Source organism: Episyrphus balteatus, chromosome 2 (assembly GCF_945859705.1).
Source record: "Episyrphus balteatus chromosome 2, idEpiBalt1.1, whole genome shotgun sequence".
Lineage (NCBI taxonomy): Eukaryota > Metazoa > Arthropoda > Insecta > Diptera > Syrphidae > Episyrphus > Episyrphus balteatus.
In genome coordinates, this window is record NC_079135.1 from 108,534,629 (window position 1) to 108,561,309 (window position 26,681).

Sequence of the window (26,681 nt, forward strand, 5' to 3'; positions counted from 1 at the left end):
ACCATTTTTAAGTAAATTTACACGAAAATTCACAAAAAAGAAGCAAAAAATGAAAAAAGTCGTTTTTTTTTTACTTTACGCCATAGGGTTTCTTTCATTTGACATTTAATAATACAATATTTGAATGTATATTGAATGTATTCAATAGATTGAAAAAAAAAAACAGTTGAACAGTCGTTATTATAAATAAATAAATAATGCAGGCATAGATAACAACTATATACATAAATAAACATGAGTGTGAGTTTGTATGTGTGTATATCATTCAATGACTTGTGAGTTGTGAAACTGTTACTATAAGTCTGCTTGCTCGATCTCTGGTTCTATTAGAAACTGAAGTATTTCAGAGGGAAACGCATTTTTTGTTTTAGGATTTAGTTTTCTCAAACCACTTATTAATGGGTCAGAAGAGACCAAGAGATTATAAAACACATCTTCCATATTTTGCTGCCTCGAAAATTTTCTTGGGAAACTTTCTCGAAACGCTTTATATCTTTGTTTCGTGATTCTTGGGCTTCTTCGCCGAGCTGTCCAATGAATGAATAAATTTTATTGAGGCTTAAGTTTGGATACATATGGTTATTATGAAACTAAGTTAATTTTCCTTCAACAACTATTGAAAGTGCTTCTTCTGCTGTATATGGAATAATTTTCTGGTCAATTTATTTCAAAGCTTTTGATATTTTTCAGCACGTGAAGGAGTTGAAAATATTATATTTTTCATTACATTTGATGAACAAGTTTCCCTTTTTCTCGCAGTTGCATGGCACAGCATAGCTTAATTCTTCGGCATTATAGTTAGAACGTAAATCTTCTGTTTTACGTCTCTTTGACCTTTCGCTTAGGTCTGAAAAATCCATTTGAGGCCGTCGAACAAAGCCATGGGCTCAGCATGGAAACGATATTTCATATTGCAACCAATTTATATTTTGTTTTAAGAAGGTGTTGTTATTTCTGGAGGCACTCAGCCATCTTTTTCTATGTTCATATATGCAAAATCAAAATCCGTTAAATTTTTCTCTATTTGCTCCGAAATTTCAATATTTCAACCTTTGGTACCAAAAAAATTAGTTTTTTCTGTAATGTCACGTGACGAACAGCTTTTTAAAAATTCAGAAAGCTTATTTCTTGAAAGAAAAATGAAAGTTAATTACGATCCTGTGTAAAAAAGAGAAATCTAATTAAAAAAAAAAAAAAAAAATCACCGTCCCCAACACCTTTTGAAGCCAATATTATAAAAAGTCGCAAAAAACCGCAATGTTTTAGGATTGTTTCCCATAAAGGAAACATTTAACTATTTTTCAACACTTTTTTCAGTACAGAAAAACGCAAATCAACTTAACTTTTTCATTATCAAAGAAAAAAAAATTGTTTGTTTTTACTGCTCAAACACATTATCTTAAAAAGCTTTAAAATTTATTTTAGACTTAAAATTTTGCATTATCTTTGTCATTATCTTTTTTTAACATACCACTAGCAACAGAATCCATGTTAATTATTTTAAAAATCGCCAAAAAAAATTAAATAAAAAATAAAGCAAACTACTTCTTATAAGAAACCAACCTTGCAACTGCACTCGTTAATTAAAATGTTCTACTTTGAAAGCATCTACTGATTAAACAGTTACAATTTGCATCGCATGATCAATCAGGTTCTAAGCTTATGTTATTTGTAAACAACTTGGCATTAAAAAAAAACAACAAATCGCAAATTTTTTTTTTGTAGTTTTGGCCATGAATTTGGGAAAATTTACCTGTGTGCGACGCATCCCATCCGTCATAGTGAGTCGTACCTTTCTAGCCTATGCCAAGATTTTGCGTAGTTAAAAAGAGTTAATAATATTTAATCGTGTATTGGCCATGAAGAGTGTGTGCGCTTCTTGTTTAAAGTGGGTTTTGCTGTATTGTTGTGAGACTTCGAATTTTAATTAGACACTTCTTCATTTTATTTTTTATTTTTTCAAATTGATTGCCTACGCATCAATTTGTTTATTGTTGCGGGTTGCATTTCCGTTGGTTGTTTATGGAGGCTTTTGTGATTCACACTGCTTGCAATTATTATGAAATAGTTTTCATTTTCTACACTGGAAACTATATAAGGTAATAGTCATCTCTAAGAAAGTTTTGTTTTATTGCTCTTTGTCTTCAAGATTATTATAAATGTTTTTGATTTGGTATAAGCTTTTAATTACTGCATTTCTTTCTATAAATCATTTTGACATTTTTAGAGGAAAGCGATGAAAGACAAGCTGTTTTTATTTTTGATGAATGTTTTTTTTTTAAAGTTGAATGTTGGACAAAGTTTAAAAAGAACTTGTTTATTTCAAAGAGGAATTAAGACTTACTATTTTTTGTTGTGATTTCTTTTGTTTCGCTTCTGAGAGTCGCGTCCTCTTCAACGGATTTAGGTTTAAAAATAGGTATCAAACAAAAAAAAAATTCCAAACTTTGCAAGCAGCAGTCAGTAATAATATTTTGGGTTGGGGTCGAAATGCTGTATGTTGCAAAATTCTGTATTCAAAATACTGTATGCCAAAATACTGTATGTCAAAATTCTGTATGTGCAAAATGATGTACGAACAAAATTCTGAAAGTCAAAATTTTTTATAGCAAAATTCTGGTTGGTCAAAATACTGTAAAAATGTAAAAATGATGTATAAAAATATCGTTTTGATAATGTAAAAGAGTGCGCGCGCACTTTTTTGAAACTGAGAATTAAGATTTGTTTGATTGTTATGACTTTTCATTCAAATAAATTATAAATAACACTGGTTTACAGCCAAAATTTACACTCAATTCCACTATTTTTTTTTATTATGACGTCAAAGCGTCAGGGACTCGGAAATCACTTTAAAAAAATTACGATGGATAGGTTTTCGAAATATGATTTTTCAAAGTTTTTTGTTGTTGTTTTTTCCAGCCTACTTAGTATTCGGGCTATATCTTGAGTAATAAACGATTAATCTGAACAGAAAAGTCGGCGACTGAAAGCTGAGTAAATAAGCAACAAAGACTAGAAAAATTTTTCTGGGTCACTCCAGATTTTTAAGTGTTGTGTAATGTATTAAAACATTTAAAAACAATCGAGTTTTTAAAGGAAATTTCTACAAAAAAAACTTTATTACTGAAAGAAAAAATCAAAATCTTTTGAATTCTCATAGTTTTAAGTTTTTCATGTATAGTACAAGATAAAAAGATAACTTTCTTCAAAATCTATGGATACATTTTAAAGATATGACCATTTTTGTAACGATCAATATTTTCGACTTTTTTTTTTGTTACTTTTTGAGTTTTTGTCTATAACTTGAAAAGCAAGCCGAATTTGAAAAATTTTATTAAGTAGTTTTTTGAAGCTAATTAAATTTCCTATCGAATACAATTTTCGAGTTCTCTGGGCTCAAATCTATACGAAAAGTTTAACGGCACTTGGTGTCCAAAAAATTTTTATTTTTTTGTAAACTAGTATAATTAGCAAATTAATTCACATTTTGAATATTTCTTCATAAGTGAGTAAAATTAAACAATTTTAACCGGGTTAGTTTGCAAGTTCTATATTAACAATCTCCCTCTGTTAATTTTACACAAGTTTTACGTTGTTTTTAACCGATCATTTTTCTGCGTGCAGTTTGTTCTTTTGTGAAATACAGTTTATGTCACTTGAAAATTTTCTATTCATGTAATATTCAAAGCTTAAAAAATTCAAACCCTTTTATGATTAATTATAATGAAAAACAACACTTTTGTAGAGAGTTTATTATTTTTAAAAATTTTCCAGTACAAAACACATAACTATATTGCCATTTGTACTGCTTTGTATTATTCCTAAATAAGTGTTTTTAGCATACCAAAATGCAAACACTTTCACACTATTTTCCATTATGTTCCACCACATTTTCAACCTATTGTTGCTAAAATTAAAATTTTAAAGTTTCACCTCATACAAATTAACATAATTGAATGGAAAATTCATATCATTTTACACAAATTGTAAGTTGTTAAAAAAATATAAACGAGTTCGTACGTCAGTTCTTTTGTTTCATATAATTTTTTCAACATTTTCCTCTTGTTAACACCCAATGAGCAAAAACAACTAAAGAAATAATGGATATTTTATGTAATTGCTGTAATTAACTAAACTAACTCATAAAAAAAGGTTTCAGATCACTATACAACTGACATATAAGCTTATAAGTTTTTAAACGGTAAAAGCAATCAACACTTAATTAAAGTTGATTTATAGAAATAGAAAAAAAGTAGTTTAACAACTTCTTATGTACTTCTACTAATTTAACAGCGGAAAGAAATAAATATAATTGGCAAGTAAGTGCTAATATAGTGACTCTATTTTTTCAATTTGTCAATTAAATTAGCAGTTCTTGACTTTGGTGGAAAGTTCCTTGACTTAAAAACTACCAAATATAGTTGAAACTTTTTAAAAATCACTGATTTAGTCGCGACGGTCAAGCACCTTTTATGTCAAAGCAACACCTTAAACTGCTCTATTTCCTTATAGTTTTTTGTTGTTGTTGTATTTTTTAATCTTTTACTCAATAATTAATTAGCCATTCTGATCACGACATTTGGATACACACAATTGTCTTACTTGTCTTGTATTTATTGGCTGAGGCTGTTGCATTTTTATTTTTTTTGGATTGGATTGTTTCGATGTGGTTTTTTATTCGGACTCCAAATCGAAATTCAAATCCCAATTTTTGTTCACTTCTATCGTTGATTTGTGTGTTTGTTTGGTTATGTAAGACTGCACTTAAGTTCATACGTTCACCATCTATAAAAGTTGAGCTTTACATCTCTTAGTTTCTGTAGTTGGGGCTTATTTCTTCTATACTTGTTCATTTCGTTGCACTTTATAAAGATAGAAACTGTAGAGAAAAAAATGTAATCACAGTTTCGAGAGGGATCAGCTATCACACTCGAAGCAATGAACCACAAAAGAAGATTAGGGAGTTGGTGGCAAACAATTTTATTTGGGAATTTGTTTTTGAAACGATTCCAGTTTTTTTCATTTTCTCACAAACTTTCGTAATTCAATTCAAAATCAATAATTTTATCGATTGATATTGAAAAGTGAGTTTTTTTCTATAAATAACAGAAGAATGCCTTAACTGGGAAAAAGTTTGACCAAAATACTATATTGATGAATTTTTGAAGTGAAAACTTCTTTAGTATCGAAGTGATTTTAAACACGATGAAGCGAAAAAGCGACAGGAAAAAATCAATTGATTATAACTTTTAATAGATATATGAATGAAATTTATACTGTAGATAGGTAGTCCAATAATTTATAATTGTACAAGATATCTATTCATTTCATATTCAAAATACCTCAAAACAACTGTGAAGATCTGTTGCCGATGACCACTCAGCTTGTAATTTCGACATGGTTGGCTTTGAAAAATTCTTACTTTTTTTTTGTAGACATCGTAGAAATATGGTTGACGCATCATATAAAAGGTGAAATAATAAGCTTTCAGATGATATAAAATTTTGTATAGGTTGCCATCAAAAAAAGGATTTAGTAGTGTTAGAAGAGAAAAAAAAAATTGATTTTTTTGCTTTTACGGATGAAAACTGATTGGGTTTAAAAAATTCTAGATCTTTTTGTAGATGTTGTATAGACATGGTCAATATAAAGATTTTGAGCTGAAACAAAAAGCTTCCAAATGGTATAAAATTTATTAAAAGTTGTTATAAGAAAATGGATTAAGTGGTGTTTTTGCTTTTTTCATGAAAAATGATTGTTTTGAATAAATTATTTTCTACTTTTTGCTCAATTTAAACGTGGCTATTTTTTAAGGAAAATTAGTAAGCTTTTTAATGGTTTACTTTTTTTTCAAGAAAAATGATTTTTTAAGGTTTCACTCAACCACGTGTGAATTGCAAACATGTTTTTTTGTTTATCTTCAACTTTTTATTATTTTTTTTAAATATTTTATTTCATTCTTTTAATTCCAGGTAACTACCAATCGAAATGACATCAGCCAAAAAAGTTCTCCTGGAACTATTTGATGTTCCCTTTAGTAAGCTGCCACCATCTCCTTAAATTCAAAGAAAAAATACACTGTGAATGGAATTATAATGGGCCAAATGAAAAAAAAAAAAATAATAACAAAATTCCTTCGTGCGGAGACTAAAGTGCGGTTTTGGAATCAAATTTTCCGTTACTAGTAACGAGATGGTGAAAATGCTCTGAATTTAAATTGCTAACTGGCAAAGTGTTAAACATAGAAAAAGGTCTAACTTTGTCTACACTCTAAACAGTTTTGGAGCTTATATTATTTATTTTTTTCCCACTTTTGTTGCACTAAAAATATGGGTTAAGCATAGTGCTGGCTGAACGTCACGTCACTTCGGCGTCATCGTCTTGTAACTGTTTATAGTAGGTATTGAACAGTTTTGCGTGTTTGCTTGCAGGTTTTAATCGCTGATAAGTTGTTGGATTAATTTTCAAATCCCTCTTAGCTAGATTTCAAATGAAACGAACAAAAAAATTAGAAGTGCCTTAAAAAATTAATATATCAATGCATATTTATAACGATTGTTATAGCCATTATAAGTAGCCAAAGGGGGAAAGAATTTTTAGAAAGAATAATTGATCAAAGTAGAAAAAAATTGTATTTAGCGTTTTGGCAAAAGAATATAAAAAGATATTCTCAGTGATTAAGGTCAACGTTAAGGAATAAGCTGTTAAACTATGTTTTTTTTTAAGTAAATTTGCTAACCAAACTCAAGAAAAACAAGGTATATGTGTTTGAAAGAGTTCTCTAGTTCTATATTCTATTAAAGATCCTCCATTATTGCGTCTATGGTACGTAAAAATAATTAAAAATTTAATTATGTTCTTAAAGAAGAATCTATCAATAATATGCGAGAAGAAGCAAGACCTATTAATAAACTATATTTTAAAATAAACTTTTGACGAAAAAAATTAAGATAAAATAAAAAACAACAGTTAAGAGAAGACAGCAATTAAAGAAATGTTGTTTTTGTTTTCTGAAAAAGAATAAAATCGAGTATTTTTAGCAACTATTTTTGTTTAATTAAAAGTTTTTAATAAAGAAGTGAGAAACTGATACAATATGATACAAGGTCCAAGTGCCAAGAACGATTGTACAATTTTGTACATATCTTTGAGGTAAGGAATCTAGATTGTTTCGGTTTGACCATTAACTACTGATATTCAAGTAGAAATACATGAAAATTCGGTGAAAAACTAAGGGGAAACAATTCTTATGATGAAGTCAGCAGAAAGCCTCATGAAAAAAAAAGAATAGATGTCTTAAAAAACTTCTTAGGTTAGGGGGGTTGAACCCAAAGAGACTTTGTATTTGTTTTTATAGTTAACCTAAAAAAAAAAACCCTTTAGAATAAACTCCAATATTCCAAAAGGAGCTAAATTTCTTATGAATTGGATAAATCTAAATATATTGACTTGTTACGCTCTAGCTTAGCTAACAAATTTGTTGCGCATTTTTTATAAGTTAAAATCGTTTGTTAAACGTAATGGTTCTAATGTACTTATTTTGAATTTGTTGATAATATTTCGAGGACATAATAAGTATGAAACTAAAGACTGGGCATTCTAATAATACTCGTCCTGCTTAAAAACGTAGCGTAGCTGTTGCTGTATCAGCTGTATCCATGTAATAGGGCCCCCGAATTAAAGGAGTCCCCTTGAGATCAGAGCACAAGACGTTTGTTAAAAAATTCACTTAAATCTATAAACCTAAAATAAAACTTGATTAATAGAGGAGGGGTATTGGGGGGTCGAAATACCCCAACTCAATTTTAGCATACTTCCAATAATTATCGTATTGAACTGAAACACTGAACTAAAATACTATTTTATTACTAAGTTAAGAATTTTATTTACTCGAAATTATCTTTATAAATAAAAAAAGTTATAAATAAAAAAATTATTTGAACGACTATCTCGCTGCACCCTACAAAATCATGCCAAAAAAAAACTAGCAAAGGTTGGCTCTGAAAACCCTATCAATCTGATTTTGTCTATCAAAAAAAAAAAGCCTTAAAACATCACACCCCGGGGCGGAGTGTACCTACTACTAAACAAAAACAAAAAAGTAAATAAAATTAAATATTTCTGCGGGAGGATCATATTTTGCTATGGGCCACACAACTCATATTATTCAGTTTGGCTGTGGTCGTCGTCGAGTTAACATCGGAAGTCAGCTCCTGGCATCGGTAGGCGATGTCTCATGGGACATGTCTCATGAGAAATGTCTCATTTGCCTTATGAGACATTTGTCTTATTTGACATTTTTCCCATGAGACATTTGTCTTATGAGCCTTTATCTCATGAGACATTTGTCCCATGAGACATTTGTCTTTTGAGACTTTTGTCCCATGAGACATTTGTCCATTAGACATTTTTCTCATGAGACATTTGTCTTATGAGACATTTGTCCTATGAGACTTTTGCCCAATGAGATATTTGTCGTATGAGACTTTTTCCCCATGAGACACTTGTTCCATGAGACATTTGTCTTATGAGACATTTTTCTCATGAGACATTTGTCTTATGAGACATTTGTCTTATGAGACATTTGTCTTATGAGACTTTTGCCCCATGAGACATTTGTCTCATGAGACATCTCCCATGAGGCATGTCTCATGAGTTATGAGTTATGTCTCATGATACATGTCTCAGGAAAAGTGTCTCATCGGACATATCTCATGGGTAATAAAATAGGGATCAACAAAACAAAAGTAGTTTCGACAAGGAACTAGATGTTTGAAAAATGTGCTTAAAATCAAAAATCCACAAAATTATTCCATAAAAGAACTTGCTTAATTATTACGTCCCTTACTTTGGTATATCCTTTGTGGCGGAATCAAAGAAAAACTAAGATATTGTAGCTAGTTAAAACCTAATTTCTTATCAAAAAATCAATTTTTTAGATCCAACAAGTAGTTTCATTTAAAAATACACTTCCGCTTTGCTCGGCCAGTGGAAAATTTTTAAAAGTACCTGCCAAAACCCCAATTTTGTAGCTCAACTCTTTTTGCAATATTTAAGGTTTTATAAAAAGAAGTTAGCTTAAAAAATAGATTTTAAAATAAAATTAAATTTAACCAAATCCTTCACTTTCGTTTCAAAGACAACACCTTAACATACAACTTTTCTTAAAAGCCTCTCCTCCATTAATTTCTACAAAATAAAAACTATCGTCACTTCTAAGACTCAAAATAAATAGTAAATAGGAAAAATTAAAAGGAAAACATTTCTATCAATAAATTTTATTTGCGATAAGAAAACTTTCCACTATCAATATACTAAGAGAGTATAACAGATGTGCCATAGCCTTTCAGAAGTCAAACCATCCCACGATATCAAATCAACAACAGTCTTCTCGTTGCTATACAAAGCATACAAAAGATGTCACCATCATCGCACGATTTAGCTAAACAAACATATGGCTTTGGCTTTGAGAGATGCTCCATCCTGGCGTTGTTTAATAAATTGATTTTCCATGCTGTGCAGCATGATGGTACAATAAAAGCACTAAGAAAGCCTTATAGCTTTACCCAAGGCATTGGCGAAAAAAGTGAAATCTTGCAATTTTCCAAAATAAAAAAGTAACAAGAAGGCCTAAGCAAATAGCCAAAAACACAAAACATCATTACCCACTTCTGACGGTCGTTCGGTAGTTGATTGAGCACCATGAACTTCAAGAAACTTATTACCGAAAGTCAGGTCGTTTCTTTCAACTCTGTTGTGTCGGTCGGTGTTGTACGTTCAGCAAAGAAGCTAGCAATGTCAAGCGCATCATCAGCAAATAAATTCACCTTTAAGGTTGCTACCGCATTTGTGCGAATTGAACACAACTTCACTTTCCACCGGCGGCGCGGCGGTGCAGCTTAAAAAAGATTTGAAAACAAAAATAAACAAAAACCGTCATCGTTGTCAGTGAAAGCGAATTTAACGACCAACACGACACGACACTCGTTTTGATTCATTTTTGTTTTTTTTGTATTTATTTCTTTTTGCCTGTGTGAACTACAAGTTTTTTTTTTTTTGATGCAATTCAACATTGCAACTTACTTTCCATGGATTTATAAAACCAGCCAGCCTCTCAGCTTGCCATCGCCGCTAATGTCAAGGTCTTCATTGCAATCGGAGGGAGTTTGGCGGAGGGAAATGTGCTTTGCTGTGCATCCATTGAGCTGAGACAAAATGGAAAGTGGGTAAATTGCTCCCACAGCTTCGGAGCAAAAGCAAAAGCAATTTATCTATCTATCAGATACATTTGCATAGATTCGATTCCCGCCGAAAGTTGTATATATTAATAGAAGTTGGTTGGGATCTCTCTTGAGAGATGAATGAGTTGAACCAGTTTTCTTAAACTATATTAGACTTTTAGATGAAGATGACTAGAAAATGAATTCACTTTTTTTTTTGTATCTGTGTTGTTTTTTTGTTTTACTCCATAAACGAACAAGATATCTGACGACAACGACACGCACATTTTTGTATATCTCCTCTGAGTGCTCTGAGATTCTGGGTTAAGTAATGAAGTGAAATGAAATGCATGATGCTTTAATTCGAGTAGGCAGAGGCAGATTCAACTATATATTTGAATTGAATCAAGTTGAAATACCTGTTCGATTGAAGGTGAAATTATTATAGTTTCGTTTTTTTTTTTTTAATAAAACTTGCTTCGGGGTAATTCATTGATGCACTTGCATGGAGTACATATTTCTTTAATTTATTTTATTTCATACAAAGAAAACATGTATTTTTAGTACCTTTAAGGCATAAATGGCTGGGAATTTATTTTTATCTCTCTTTCATTTATCGTGTAAGTGCATTGCAAAACTTATTTCTTAATTTATTAAAATCGTAGGAGGTTAGGCTGTGCATCTGCATTCTTCAATCCATGTTATGTAGTTTTGTGATAGCATTTTTGAGACTTTGTCGTACTATACTGAATGTTTTCTATATTTAAATACAAAGTTGAAAAGTATTTGATCGGAAAATCTGCAAAAACCTTACCTTTATACATATCGCTGGCTGAGAATTATAGGGTGTTGTATGTCAACTCACCTTAGTTTTGAGAAAATCGATCTCAAAGTTTTTTAAGGCTGGTTTTTGGATAAAATAGTTACAAAGCAGTAAAGTATTGATGCAAACTTATAAAGGACCCTAAAAAAATCATAAAAAAATGAAAAAAACATTTATTTCATCACAAAAAAGGATTCTATGAGCATTTTTGAAAAATGACATAGAACCTTTTTATGAAAAAGTTTGTAAAAAAATTTTAAAAAGGTTCTATGTTCAACATAGAACCTTATAGTTATAAAGAGCTTACATGTAATAAATGGATTTTATATGAAAAAAGTGACTTCATCGTGAAATAGGCTTTGATTTAATTTAATTTAATTCAAGTCTTGCAAAAAACAGTCAAGTTCTATTTTAAATAACAGAAAAAAAAATACCACAAATCACGTTGTTGCATTTATAGAAAACAACAATTCCTGCTTTTGTTGAATCAGGTACACAGAAAAAAGACATGCTAAAAACAATTAGAATTTGTATTAAATCAATCGGATTTTTGCATGGTTTTTTTGCCAAAAAGACAGTCGTCTTAAAACAATCATCTACAGTACAAAATGTATGCCAAACAAAATTTAAAGTTTGTTTAATATTTTAATTTTAATAATAATGCAATTAAAATTAATGAATAATCATTTCAATCTTAGCAGGTATCTACACTTAAATTTTCTTAAGAAGAAAATTCTTGTTAAAATGAAGTTCACTTTGATTTCAAAAAAAGTTTAAACAAATTTTACTTATTTTTATTTGAAATCTTATTAATTTAAAAGGATTGGATTTTAGAGTTAAAAAAAAAGTTTTATTCGATGAAACTATTAATAGAAATAAACTAATATACCTAATTGTAAAGATGATAACGAAGAGTTTACTTCGGTTAGTAGAGTAAAATCTTGACCTTTGAAAAAAAAAACTCAATTTTTTTTCAATTTTTTTCCAACTAAATACAACTAAAAATTATAGGTCGTTTCAAATCAAAAGTCCCATGGAAAATTGAGCAAAAATAAAAAAAACTCATTCGCTTACTGGAAGGAAGCAATTATGAGGCAGCTGAACTTTTTCTAAAATTACGATAAAATAATGAAGAAAAGTTCTTGATATCCATCCCTATTTTAATTAATTTATCCGTCTGTGAGATTCACTGTGTTAGCCTCAGAAAGCGGAGGCAGGTCTCCCGGGCTTGCATCACTCCATATCCGCGGACAATACAAAAAAACATACAATTATTTAATTATTTATCATTTGAAAGCAGTTGGGATAACTTTGCCGAAGATATTGTTATAGAACTAGGTGAAGATGGACCAGAAATGTCCAGTTTATATGATAGCAATTCATAACTTGAAATTCTATTCACATCTTTTCATTTGTATAATTGGGCAGTAAATATCTTATTTTTATTTTTCAATTATTTTGGAGTCGTCACCATAGAAATCATTAATAAACAAATTCAGATTTTTCGTTTGCTTATTTTTTTCTCTAGCATTTCTTTCATTCAAACAAGCATGATTTGTTGTTATTTTTGAGTCGATTTGTCGCAATGAGCCAATAAAATTGAGTTTTTTGTTTATTTGTTCTCAATTTTATTGGAAGGGAGAAAATAAACTCTGAGTCAGGACTTTTGATTTGAAACGACCTATAGTTATAGGTCGTTTCAAATCAAAAGTCCCATGGAAAATTGAGCAAAAATAAAAAGAACTCATTCGCTTACTGGAAGGAAGCATTTATGAGGCAGCTGAACTTTTTCTAAAGTTACTATAAAATAATGAAGAACAGTTTTAATTTTATTAATTGATCCGTCTGTGAGATTCACTGGGTTAGTTTCAGAATGCGGAGGCAAGTCTCCCGGGCTTGCATCACTCCATATTCACGGGCAATACAAAAAAAACATACAATTATTTAATTATTTATCATTTGAAGGCAGTTTGGATAACTTTGCCGAAGATATTTTTATAAGACTAGGTGAAGATGGACCAGAAATGTCCAGTTTATATGATAGATATCCATAACTTAAAATTCTATTCACATCTTTTCATTTGTATAATTGGGCAGTAAATATCTTATTTTTATTTTTCAATTATTTTGGAGTCGTCACCATAGAAATCATTAATAAACAAATTCATATTTTTCGTTTGTTTATTTTTTTCTCTAGCATTTCTTTCATTCAAACAAGCATGATTTGTTGTTATTTTTGAGTTGATTTGTCGCAATGAGCCAATAAAATTGAGTTTTTTGTTTATTTGTTCTCAATTTTATTGGAAATGAGAAAATAAACTCTGAGTCAGGACTTTTGATTTGAAACGACCTATAATTTTTTGTTTAATATTTTTTTTTTGGTACTAAGGTGAAATCTGAATCTCGTTTGCAGTTGCCTTATCCTAGTATATCTTGCCATCGGCTTAAGGTCTGTCCGAAGGTACTTTTTAGGTACTTTTTGAGTTTTGACTTCTTTTGTTTTAAGTTAAGGAATCTAAGTGTTTCTTTAACTTTTGGTTTATTAATATACGAACTATGAAATTCACAACCTCGATTATGAAAAAAAAGGTTTCAAAAAATCACTTTTAATTCTTGGCACACAAAAAACATTACTCTAATTTAATTATGATGTAAGAATATCTAGGTTAGGTAATCCGAATGAATTATTGCAAAAGTTAAGGTTAAATAGTAAATATTTTGGTTTAAAGAGTACAGAACGAGATACATAAATTCTTTGCTGATTAGCAAATGCCCTGGAGTGAAATCCGCTAACTTGATAGTTGATAGTCAAAAACGACAAATTATGGAGCATAATCGTCGTTTTTGACTATCAAGTTAGCCGACTCCACCCCTGTTGTTCAATACCAGCGAAACATCAAAAGATCTTTTATTTTTACTTTTGTTAAAAAAAGATCATTTCCATAAGATTTCATTTTGAAAAATTTGCGTAAAAAAGTTCTATGTAACTTAAATCAATGTATTTTTTTGTTTGAAAAAAATCAGCAAAAGGGTTCTATGTTGCAATTTGAATAACATAGAACCTTATTATATTAATACTTTTATGTGAAATCATGAAAGTTGTATGTCTTTTTTACCTGTACCGTCGCCAATAATTTTTTTCTAATTTTTTTTTAAATTTTATCTTAAAGCCGTTGAAATTACGAAAATTTTGGTGTATAAAACTCATTTTTTGTATTTTGTATGAAATACACCCTTATAATTCTCAGCCAGCGATATGTATATCAATTTTTTATATATTCTGTCACGTACAGAAAAATTGCGTTACATATTTGAATGTATGAAGGAAGATATCATTTCAGTAGAGTATTCTGATAAAGTATTAGCTAAGTATTTATATATTAGCATCAAAATTACTAAAGCCTTTCTAGTTATTTTTTTTAAATATTTTATTTTAAGACTAAACACTATAATTTATTACAAAATCAATACTTCCGTGCAATCCAATTGCTGTTAACTTTGGAGATCTTTTAAATTTTATATAGTGAGGCAGCTTAGCATTAAAAAAGAGTTCAATCGTGCACTTTGTGATAAAAGCATGAAATTAACATCGTTGGTACACTGAGGAAAAAGCCACCATAAAACAACATAAAATCAATGAAAACCACATTGATTTAACTATTTAGTAATGATTTTGCGTTGAAGATGAACATTTAAAAATCAACGTGGAAATAAGGTTAATTTTTGATGGTTTTGTATCTTAAATTCACATAAATCAAAGTAGTTCATCTTTGAAATAAAGACGTTTCAACTTCAATTTATTTTTTAACTCAGTGTATAGTACTCAATATAAGAGTTATTTTGAGATATTGGGCCACCTTGTATTCCATCCGGAAGGGTAGATACAAGACTATTTCTGATGTGTTGCACTCGATTTGTTGCATATCATAGTAAAGGCAATGAAACATTTGTATTAATATGATACATGATTTGGAGGTATTTTCTAACGCCCGATTGAATAAAATCAATACCAACATGTCTCGACCATCATGTAAAAAGTTATTGGACTCTTTATGAATTGTCATTTACTCAAAGACCAAGAGTCAGAATATGGCCAAGTACTCCTTGAAAAAAAGTGGTAGGTTGATAAAATTTCGTGTGGACGTTTCATATACCATAGAAAAAAAAATAATAAAATATGTCCATCAAAAAATTTCAGGTGAAAGGGTGTTTTTTTTTTTAGCGAGAAAGAACACTTTTGAAATGGTACCATTGCAGCACATGGAAAATTTTTGCATTTTTTAGAACCGCATATATATTTAATACATCGTATGAGAATCAAAAATAATCAAAAAATGAATTATATTTACCATGGAATATTCAATTTTCGTGCAAAATTTAAATTGCTTGCTTTATTTCCAAATTTTCATAAAAATTAATATTTTGAAGGAGTGAGGTGCAAAAATAAAAGTATGAAAAATAATTGTGCAGTTTGTGATAAAAGGATCAAATTAATAGGATTGTTAGTACAATATGTAACTCTCATTTTAAGATATTGGGCCACTTAATATTTCACCTATGAGGATGTACATGAGCCATCTAATAATCACAAATTTCACAAAACTTCATTTAAATTGCTTTTTGTGCATCGTTATAAACATCGTCATTATATACTTTTACCATAAGTGTCGTGCATTTAATTTTTTTTAAACTGTAAAAATTTTTGTAAAAAATCGTTTCTTCAAATTTAAACGGTCACTGTGGCGTATGCGTAACTTTTTTTTTTAGCAAACAAATGTTTGTTGTTCAAGATTTATTTCTTTTTGTAAACTTTTTGCACCGTTTTTAACTACATATTGGCAGGATCAAAATAAATTTTAAATACAAAGAGCTGGCTTTTGTGGAATTTTCAGGGTAAGTGCACATTAAGTACCAGATAGTTATGAAAAGGAAACAGAATAGTGTTTTTTAGTTTGATCTCATTGTATGGCAATTTAAGTAATATTTATCAATAAAGATTTTTTACTAAGTGGCACTCTAAAGAAATGAAATACATTTTAGAAAAATCGAATTTTATGGTTTTTTTTTTAATTTTTTCTTGCAAAAATTAGTTTAGAGGTAATAATCAAAACAAACATTACGATAGTAAAGAAGTTATAAAAAGAGATTTTCATCATGATGTCTGCAGTGCATCGGATAAATTGGATTTCAATTTGGTTTTAAAGTTTGATTTTTGCGCAATGAAAAAACGCAGTTCGTTTTTATTTCCGGAACTATTTGTTTAACCGAAAAAGTTGTCAAATCATGTTTATTAAGAAAATTTAACTGTGTTTGTACAAAACATTACTGCGGTTATTTCGTTTTATTTCGTATTTAAGTCTTTGATACTTTTCTAAGCCTTTATGAGAGTAGCATATTTTTTTTTCTCATCATAAAGGCTAAGCAACCTATATGTAATTTACTATCGCCAATATTATCTTCCACATAATCTTTGTCATTTTCAAATAAGTGATATTTCTTCTGCATATTTTTTACTGATAGAAATTAAAAGCAAATTAAATGTCAAATACTGACATTATAAGCGTAAGTCAAATAGCGTGAAATACTGTCTCTAATTAAAAGAAATAAGTTCATTTGCCAAATACTTAGGTAGATCATTATTACTTAATTTCGTTACAAAAAAAAAATAGTTTCATACTTTGTTAACTTAACCGTTAAATAGCATAGCATATTTTCTTAAATCAAACGACCATGACCTTTTGAAAAGTGAAATTATTTATAAATAAACATGGGTTTAAGACCAAAACAAACATTCATGTGAAAATTAGTAAAATATCACTTTTTAGTTTCATGTCATTCTTTTTGCTTTGTTTTTAATCCCATATGTGGTAAGAGTTGATATTTAATCCGTTTATATCGACCCCAATCAGAAAAGAATTAATTAAAAATCGTATAGTCAAATTCTATGAATCAAATGTCAAGACCCTCAAAATCCACAGAAAAAAAAAACAACCTAAACACAAAACATCCGCTTATGCATGAGAAAAGTAAAAGTAACAAGATTAACGATCGACATGTGTGTAGTGTATGACAGTCAAACAAAGTAAAAGTTTGCTATAGCTGCATGATTAGAAATTATGTTTTCTTTGTAAATAGTCTGGAAGGTAGCGTTGTAAAATTTTTTTTTTTACCAAAAAGTTAAGAAACACGTAACGATTTATCGATTTTTGTTCTCTTAGAACCTAATGAAAACAAGAAGTCAAGAAAAATTTGTTTGGGAACAATGTATAGAAATGGTTGAAAAATAGAAGCGGCAGCCTTCTTCAAAAATGCAACACAATTTCTTGAATTGTATATTATGACGCAAACTTTTCTTCAGCCCGTACAACGTACATGCTCTTACCAAATATCGACTAGCTTAACAGTATTTTTCGAATAGAAACATATAAAGGCAGATCTAAGGCACCATAGTGTCATAGAACCAGTTCTAAATCATGTCCATAGTCACACTTATTGGAGTTGCTCAGTTTTTGGTATTTATTTTTTCACCAACCAAGCTTATAAATACTCAAACTCACAGCTCTTGGAATTAGCCTTTTGATGAGAATATTATGGTAATTTTTATTTGCAGCAACAAACGCCTGGTATAGGTGTATACGTATGATACTATTAAGTTTGATATTTTCACCGGTATAGTAGCGCCAGACAGCAGCATATTTCAGGTATAAAGAGGTTGTATGTCGACTTAAAGGTTAACTCAAATGTTGGGTATCTGTTTGAGCTTGCTACGGTCGATCTTTTACCGAAAATGAAAAATTACTCCCTATGGTTGTTTTGTGAATTCTTAAAGTTTTATTGATCATTTGAACTTTAGAAAATAAACTTAAATGGGAACACTTTTGTGAAGATATTATACATTGAGTTTTACTCAGAAAGAAAGTGAAATTACATGCAAACATTTTTTGGCAAGAAGGTGAGAGTTTTGCATGTTGATTTATGTGGTTTTGTGGTTGCTGTTGTTGAAAGCTTGTCAACACTTCTTTTAGCTGAAAAAAATTTTAATTTTTTTTTTAATAATTTTAAGATCTTGAGAACCATACAATTTAAACTAATTTTGTAGCTATTATAATTAAAAAAACGGCAGCAGGAAATACTTTTTGTTTGAAGCATTTTTCGTAGTCTATGCAAAATTTGAAATTGTAGACTTCTTAATTAACTATTAAAATGAGGAAATTAAGAGCCGTTTGCTCAAATAAAAATTAAGTAATTAAGTTCTAGGTAGGTACATAAAATCTTATGTGACAGTGAACGAAGAAGAAAAGCGTTTATGTTCAACAAATGACGAAACATTTTCAACAAATAGTTCTAAATTGCATTTACCTATATAATTATAATAATATTTAGATGATATAAACGAGTAACCTATGGGACGGCAGCATTTTGAAATTTCAGTCACCACAAAAAATTGCAAAAATGCCCGAGTTTCGCGGTTTTTTTACCAAGAATTTTTAGTTTTAATTTATTATCTGTAGCTCAAAAAATTGATTTTAGTAACATGTCCTCTATCACTAGCGTAAGTTAGCAATGGAAACTTTTATAAATCCTTTTGTTATTAGTAACTTGTTTTTAGTTTTTTTTTTGCTCGTTGAAATGGCATTAAATGCAATTCATCTATACAAATTTTAAGAATAGAGTCTCAAGTTTAAGTGTATTTTTTGGGAAAACTTCAGACGCGGAGAGCAATTTATTTAAAAATAATTTTTAGGGAATTTTTTGTTGGGCATTTCATTAAAAGTTTAAAACCAGAGTGAAAAATTATCACACAAAATATTTGTTGCCAAATAATTTACCTACCTCAAAAACTACGGTTCTGCAAGGGGTTGAAGGTATTATGTTTAAATTAAAAAGTTACACATACACCCTAGTGACCCTGTAAGTTAAATACCCTTAGAGGACAATTTATGCTTATTTTTTTTTTTTTGCTACTCAACAAAAAGAAACTATTTTGACATTGTTTTATTGAACACACGGCAACGAAGCTGCACTTTATATTTAATTTTCTAATTTTCAGTAGGAACACTTTTTTGGACAATTTATGCTTATTTTTTTTTTTTTTGCTACTCAACAAAAAGAAACTATTTTGACATTGTTTTATTGAACACACGGCAACGAAGCTGCACTTTATATTTAATTTTCTAATTTTCAGTAGGAACACTTTTTTGGCAGTTATTGGCCCTTAGTTTTCACTTCTTAATGCGTTTTCGAACTCAAGTAAGGTTTTACTAATACAAATGTGTGAGGTAATGTCAAATAAAGAATTTAAATTACGATTTAAAGTGGATATGGTATAAAATCACTAATTCAAAATTTCCTTTGTTTCTTTTTTTCTTAATGTCATTAAAAAAATGTATTTACACAATCAAAATGTAGTTTATCAATTGAATTCCTTTAATCATATTAATTTAACAGCTTAACTGTATACAGTGTATACTGTACACATGTCAGTTATCAAACAAAAACTTCTCTAAAGATAATAATTATTGTTAATTACAAAATTTTTTTATAAACCTATAAAATCTTAAAAATCTAAAGAAAATTACATCATAAATCTAACAACTATAAGAAAAATCATTAAATTATACCAACGAAAATTAATTATAATGACACTTTAGCTTGAGAGAAGTATAATGGTGTCATCTCAAATAAGACGAAATAAAAAAAAAAAACATGTTTACTTCTCATAAATGGCGTAAAAAAAAGAATATTAAAATAAAAACCGGTCACAGTGTTAGTAATAAAATAAAACGCGGAAAAGAAAAATTTTAAAAGTTCAAATAAAAGCCTTTCTAAACAAATTTTAATTTTTTTTTTCATTAGTTAACTTAAATATCTTCAACTTTAATTAAAAAAAAAAGTAGACAAAACAAAAAAAAAAAACAAAAGATGATTATCATTACGCAAAAAGGTCAGCAAACTCCATCATCATCTATGAGGGTAGACTGACTGACACAATGCGGATGGATGATGGATGAATAATTTTGCATCTTCCTTGATGCGTAAATGGATGGATGTCTTCAAGTTTTTTCTCTTCTCGCCTCCTCCGGGTATAATCGATCTGTAAAATAAGTATTCAACAAATAGACAGTTTGTTGGTACAAATGAGTCGCAAAAATGATGATATGAAGTGAAAGTATATATTACCATTTTATGAACGCAAAAACGAAAAATAAAGTAAAACGCCACTCGGAGTCAGTTGCTCATCAAAGTGGTAAATTGGTTATTTTTTTTTTCTAATGCATTTCCATTTCTAATTACCCATTCGATATGCGGTCGCGGCACGTGTTTCCTGGTTTATTTTTCAAAGTATTGAAAATTATATTTTGTTGCATGGACAACTTCATGGTTCGAGGTGATAAAATTACCACACGCTTTGAATTTCCCGAAATCTTCTTTCCGCCAGGAAAAGTTTTATTTATTACCTATTTTTTTGACTTAAATTTATATTTTAATTTTCAATTATTTTTTTCAATGCAATAAAGTAAGTCATCAAAATTAGATCTCTCCCACTCGAATCATCAAACTATCGCTTCTTTTGTGAATCACATCACTTGACTTTTATTGACAGAACATTGACATATTACATGGAAGAAGCCATATTGGTAAACTAGGTCATGCTTTGCTCATATCACGCACAACCTAGACTCAAGTTTATTTACCTACTATTGTTTTGTTTTTGTTTGTCACGAGATATAAACTAGCTTCATTTAGCTTGAAGCTTGATGGCAGTAGGTATACTTACCTACCTACCAATATTTCGGATTCAATTTAGTTGAATATAGAGAAAAGCCGGTATGTAAACAAGTTATTTCAAACCTCTGTTTTGAAGTTGACTCAAGTAAACCCAATTATGATTCATATTATCTTATACTCATTGGCGGGACCTTGGATGATTTTGGTTTTTTTTTTAGGACCTAACCGAAATTGACAGCTTGCACAAAAGAGTAATGAAATTAGTTTTGGATCATAACGGGAATTGACCGTTAAGTGCAAAATTTTTATTTTTTGACGGTAAATTTGTTTGGTTTATTAATAGATTGGGTGTTTGAGCTTAAGCCGGTTTTAAAATAAAATAAAATGCACGACTGGGGTCGCACGAACTTGCTCTTAGAGTTAAAGTTGTTTAAATTTTTAAGACTTTTTATATAGAAATTTGGAAAAAAAAAAATAAAATTCGTTTTTTTTTTAAAATAAAATAAAATCTGAAATTAAATTGCCCTCCAAAACAAGTATGCAGTTTTGATTGATATATTAACATGCATTTTTAGAAAAAAAAGTTTCAAAATCGTTAGAGCCGTTTTTTAAAAAACTAATTTTTTATAAATATTTTTTTGGAAAAAAAGTTTAAAAATAAAATTGGTATGCCATTTTGTAGAAATCACTAATCAACATCTAAAAACAAAATTTCAAAAGAATTTAATGTACCGTTTTCGAAAATTTGATTTTTCAAAAAAAAATTTTCAAAATTTTTTTAAAAATCCAAAAATTATTTTTTCCAAAATTTTATTTTTGGCTTATATTTAAATTATATAAATGCTTCTTCACAAAAAGTTTCGTTGAAATCGAATAAGCAGTTTTGGAGATAATCGGATTTGAAAAAACGGTTCTATGGCAGGTACCGTTAATAATAATTTTCAAAAAAAATTTTTTTCATTAGAAGATAGACCTAAACTTTAAACTAACACTTGAATTTTTTAAACAAAATCGTTGGAGCCGTTTTCGAGATATTTAAATTTTACTAAAATCGGTATATGACAAGTACCGTTATTTTTGGTCCAAAAAAATTAATTCCAAAAACACCTCTGGAGAGTCGCCAAATAACGCTGCATACCAGGTTTGACATCAATCGGTCCATCCGTTTAGGCTGTAGCTCCTTATACAGACAGACAGACAGACTGACAGACTGACAGACTGACAGACTGACAGACTGACAGACAGACAGACAGACAGACAGACAGACAGACAGACAGACAGACAGACAGACAGACAGACAGACAGACAGGCAGACAGACAGACAGACAGACAGACAGACAGACAGACAGACAGACAGACAGACAGACAGACAGACAGACAGACAGACAGACAGACAGACAGACAGACAGACAGACAGACAGACAGACAGACAGACAGACAGACAGACAGACAGACAGACAGACAGACAGACAGACAGACAGACAGACAGACAGACAGACAGACAGACAGACAGACAGACAGACAGACAGACAGACAGACAGACAGACAGACAGACAGACAGACAGACAGACAGACAGACAGACAGACAGACGGACTTCCGGGACCCACTTTTATGGCATTGTCTACCATCGTAATGTCATGGAAAAATGTTATCTCAACTTTTTTTTTTGTACGAATGCATAACTTGATATATAGTACCTATATCGCAAGTAAAAAGCATTAAAGGTAAATAAAAATCATTGGAGTTATTCTTGCTCCATTTTGCAATGTCCTTGTGCATTTATTGTCTGTTTTTAACATATTGTGTACACATTATACAAAAATAAGAAGAAGATAAAAAGAAAATTTTGAATACGACTCGTAATTTTCATTGTGTACCAAGTTCTAAAGTTTGATTTCAAATTCGTATCAATAAAATTTTGATTGTTTACTTGGCAATTTTTGAAATAACTTTAAAAATCGGTAATTAAAAGAAAAATTGTCAAGAGAACAATCAAAATTTTATTGATACGAATTTGAACCCAAACTTTAGAACTTGGTTCACTTTTACATCTCAATACTTTTTGTGCCAGCATAATTTTAACATAGGAGAACTTGGCTCTTTTTTTAATAGTAATGTTTTTGTTGTGATAAGATTTTATGATATTAAGAAGTGATCTATAGTATTTGATGATAATTAAGAGAACCATTCTACCAAATTTCAAGATTCTACGATAGTCAGAAGTGCTCTATAATATTTGATAAAAATTCAGCGCAAATGGGCGGTTGCCACGCCCCCCTGGTTGAAATTCTCAGATTTTAATTTTTTTCCTTTATACAAACTACCAGCTCTACCACTCTACCAAATTTCAAGATTCTACGATAGTCAAAAGTGCTCTATAATAATTGATGAAAATTCGGCAAAAATGGGCGGTTACCACGCCCCCTGGCTGAAATTATCAGATTTTAAATTTTTTCCTTTCTAAAACCTACCAGCTCTACCATTCTATGAAATTTCAAGATTCTACGATAATCAGAGTTGCTCTATAATATTTGATGAAAATTCAGCAGAAATGGGCGGTTGCCCCGCCCCCTGGTTGAAATTCTCAGATTTTAAATTTTTTCCTTTATATAAACTACCAGCTCTACCACTCTAATAAATTTCAAGATTCTACGATAGTCAAAAGTGCTCTATAATAATTGATGAAAATTCGGCAAAAATGGGCGGTTACCACGCCCCCTGGCTGAAATTATCAGATTTTAAATTTTTTCCTTTGTAAAACCTACCAGCTCTACCATTCTATGAAATTTCAAGATTCTACGATAATCAGAGTTGCTCTATAATATTTGATGAAAATTCAGCAGAAATGGGCGGTTGCCACGCCCCCTGGTTGAAATTCTCAGATTTTAAATTTTTTCCTTTATATAAACTACCAGCTCTACCATTCTACCAAATTTCAAGATTCTACGATAGTCAGAAGTGCTCTATAATAATTGATAAAAATTCGGCGAAAATGGGCGGTTACCACGCCCCCTGGCTGAAATTATCAGATTTTAAATTTTTGTCTTTGTATAACCTACCAGCTCTACCATTCTACCAAATTTCAAGATTCTACGATAATCAGAAATGCTCTATAATATTTGATGAAAATTCAGCAGAAATGGGCGGTTGCCACGCCCCCTGGTTGAAATTCTCAGATTTTAAATTTTTTCCTTTATATAAACTACCAGCTCTACCATTCTACCAAATTTCAAGATTCTACGATAGTCAGAAGTGCTCTATAATAATTGATAAAAATTCGGCGAAAATGGGCGGTTACCACGCCCCCTGAATTGAAAATCTCAAATTTTCAATTTTTTCCTTTGTATGCACCACAAGTCCTATCACCATGTAAAATTTCAAGTTTCTACGATAGCGGGAAGTTCTCCATAATTTTGATGATCTGTCAGTGAGTCAGTGAGTCAGTTACGGTTTTCGCGATTTTTGAAGTCCTATATCTCAGAAACTACTCATCCTTAGAAGCTGAAATTTTGTGAGGAATTTGGGTTCGGTCAGCTCAACAAATGAGTTTGAATATTCTGGCATCTTTGGTGTGGAAGTTAGAGGGGGGTCGAAAATGGCCCGAGTTGTTTCCTGTAAATAAGGGTGTTGTGCCAAAGTTGCTAGAGAACTTGGCTGGGCACTACCGTGCCCCTCCCCTTGATCATTTGATTTGACAAGAAAACTAATCTGAAATAGTTGAATTGTTTATTTTGAAAAGACGGCCTAAAAAGCTATATCTTTATATTCTCCGTAATCGGTCATTGTAATGACAAAATTTTTTGTAAAGAGAAATTACTCATTAAACAAAATGCTTGAATGAGCCACACGTACTTGCTCTTGTAGAAAAATGTTATTTCTTTAAGGTAAGGAATATATCTTTGGCCCGGGTACAAATGGTTAAGTCACAAAATTGCACTTTTCGGGTTTTGATCAAAAACATAAACTTAGAGCAACTCTTTCCTATAAAAATAAGAGGATCAATGCTCGAAAATCAAACTATCATTTATAACTTAACACCTTTGTACCCGGTGGCAAAGATATATAATAAACTTAATATACTTCAAACAAAATTGATTTAACCATTTACGAGAATTTGGGGAAGAGCTGACCTCGTGACAGTTTTTAATATTGCGATTTTATAACACATTTTTTTAAATAATTTTTTTATTAATTTCAAATACAAAAAAAATCTGGTTAAGAATTGAAACAAAATACTCTTTTCCTTTTTTTTGGTACAAAAAACCCAAATTTTAGTCAAACTGTATTAAAAACGTAAACGAAAGTGGAAGCCATTTTAAAAAAGAAATACATTTATCGATACCTGAAAAAGTACCTATATAAAACAATTTGGGTTCAGAAAAATGCATTTGGTAAGCTTTTTTCTGAAGTAAAATGTTTAAATTACTGAAAAAATCGGCAAAAAGATTTCACTTCACTCACATAGTTTTTGAAAAAAAAAAAAAAAAAGATAATAATATCACCATTATTATTTTTATGATGGTTATCACTTTTAGAAATGTTTTGCTTTATTACTAAGAAGTAAAAAAAAACCCTACTTAAAATAATACAAAATAATAAAAAAGAAAAAGAAAGAAATATCATTACAATAAACTGAAACTTTAAATTGAGGAATACGTCCTTGATTTTTAATACAAAAATATTTGAATTTTAGTAAATTTTGTATAAGACTCAAAAATGTATGCAATCAAAGTATTAAACTTAAATACAATTTTGGTGCTGCATCACATGTAACCCAATTTTTCGTAGAATCTACACAAAAATAGAATCACTTAGGTACATTGTACCAAAATATAATCAAAATCGTTAGAATCGTTTTTAAGAAAATTGCAATTACTCGAAAAAATTATATGGGATGTACCCTTTCTAAAAGAGTTATTACAAAACGAAATTACGAACAAATCATCCGTACCAAATTTCAAGCAAAAAACATATTTCTTACCCAACGAAAACAAAATATTCCACATACACCACAGTGACCGGTTACTGAACTTTAATTTTTGCATTTTTTTATAGCTTTAGAAAAAAAAAAATAGCTCTTTTATCATAAAATTTTACTAGGCTCTTAGACCAATTTAGAAGAATACTTTTTTTGTACACTTTCTAAAAACTGTTTGTTCCATCAACTGTCACAATTAGTCAAAGTCCCACAATTGGACAATAACAAATAGTTGCACCATCCATATATCACAGTCACAGTCTCATACGAAAAACAAAACAAAAAAAAAGCATATCTCCCAGTGCCTTATTTTCCACCTAAAACAAAATACAGAGGTTCTCGTGTTGTATATGATTGCTGCAATTTACATTTATCATTCATCATCAACACAGCACATCTGGGTGCAACTTTCTCAATCTGCATCACGAAGACAAAGTTTATAATTTTTTTTTTCTGCGAATAAATTCGCAGCCCATCGCAATAGACATCTGTTGGATTGCAACTTCTTTTTCGTATAGAAAACTATAAGATTGGTGGAAGCTGCGATTGGTCGTGAGAATCTCTTTTTTTTGTTTAGTTACACTTCATTGATCTAACGTTGTTTTTCTAAGAGGTTCCGGAATAAGAAATCTGGGACTTCCTTTTGTCAATTTTATTGTTTGTTTTGTTGATATTGAATTTTGCTGATAATTTATTTATTTTTTTTTTTCTAGAAAAAATCGGAAAAAATGCCATCAGCTGAGAAAGGAACTAAAAATACGGGAACAAATACAAATCACAACAATAATAACAACAACAACAATAATAATGTAATCAGCCGGGACAGCAATAACATTTGCGGGAAGCATTCAAATGGAAAGACGAATTGGAACACGAAGGTAGGTTCTTGGTGAATGGGACTTAATATGAGTTTTTTCTTCTCCTCAACGG

General features: G+C 30.1%; 1 protein-coding gene across 1 annotated transcript in view; it reads left to right on the plus strand.

The window, feature by feature from the left end:
- Positions 1 to 26,681, plus strand: part of LOC129909259 (uncharacterized) — an 82,663-nt gene that overhangs the window by 23,143 nt on the left and 32,839 nt on the right. The window contains exon 2 of the mRNA XM_055986321.1: positions 26,465 to 26,629. Coding sequence (XP_055842296.1) covers positions 26,465 to 26,629 — 165 coding nt within the window. The remainder of the gene's footprint in view (positions 1 to 26,464; positions 26,630 to 26,681) is intronic.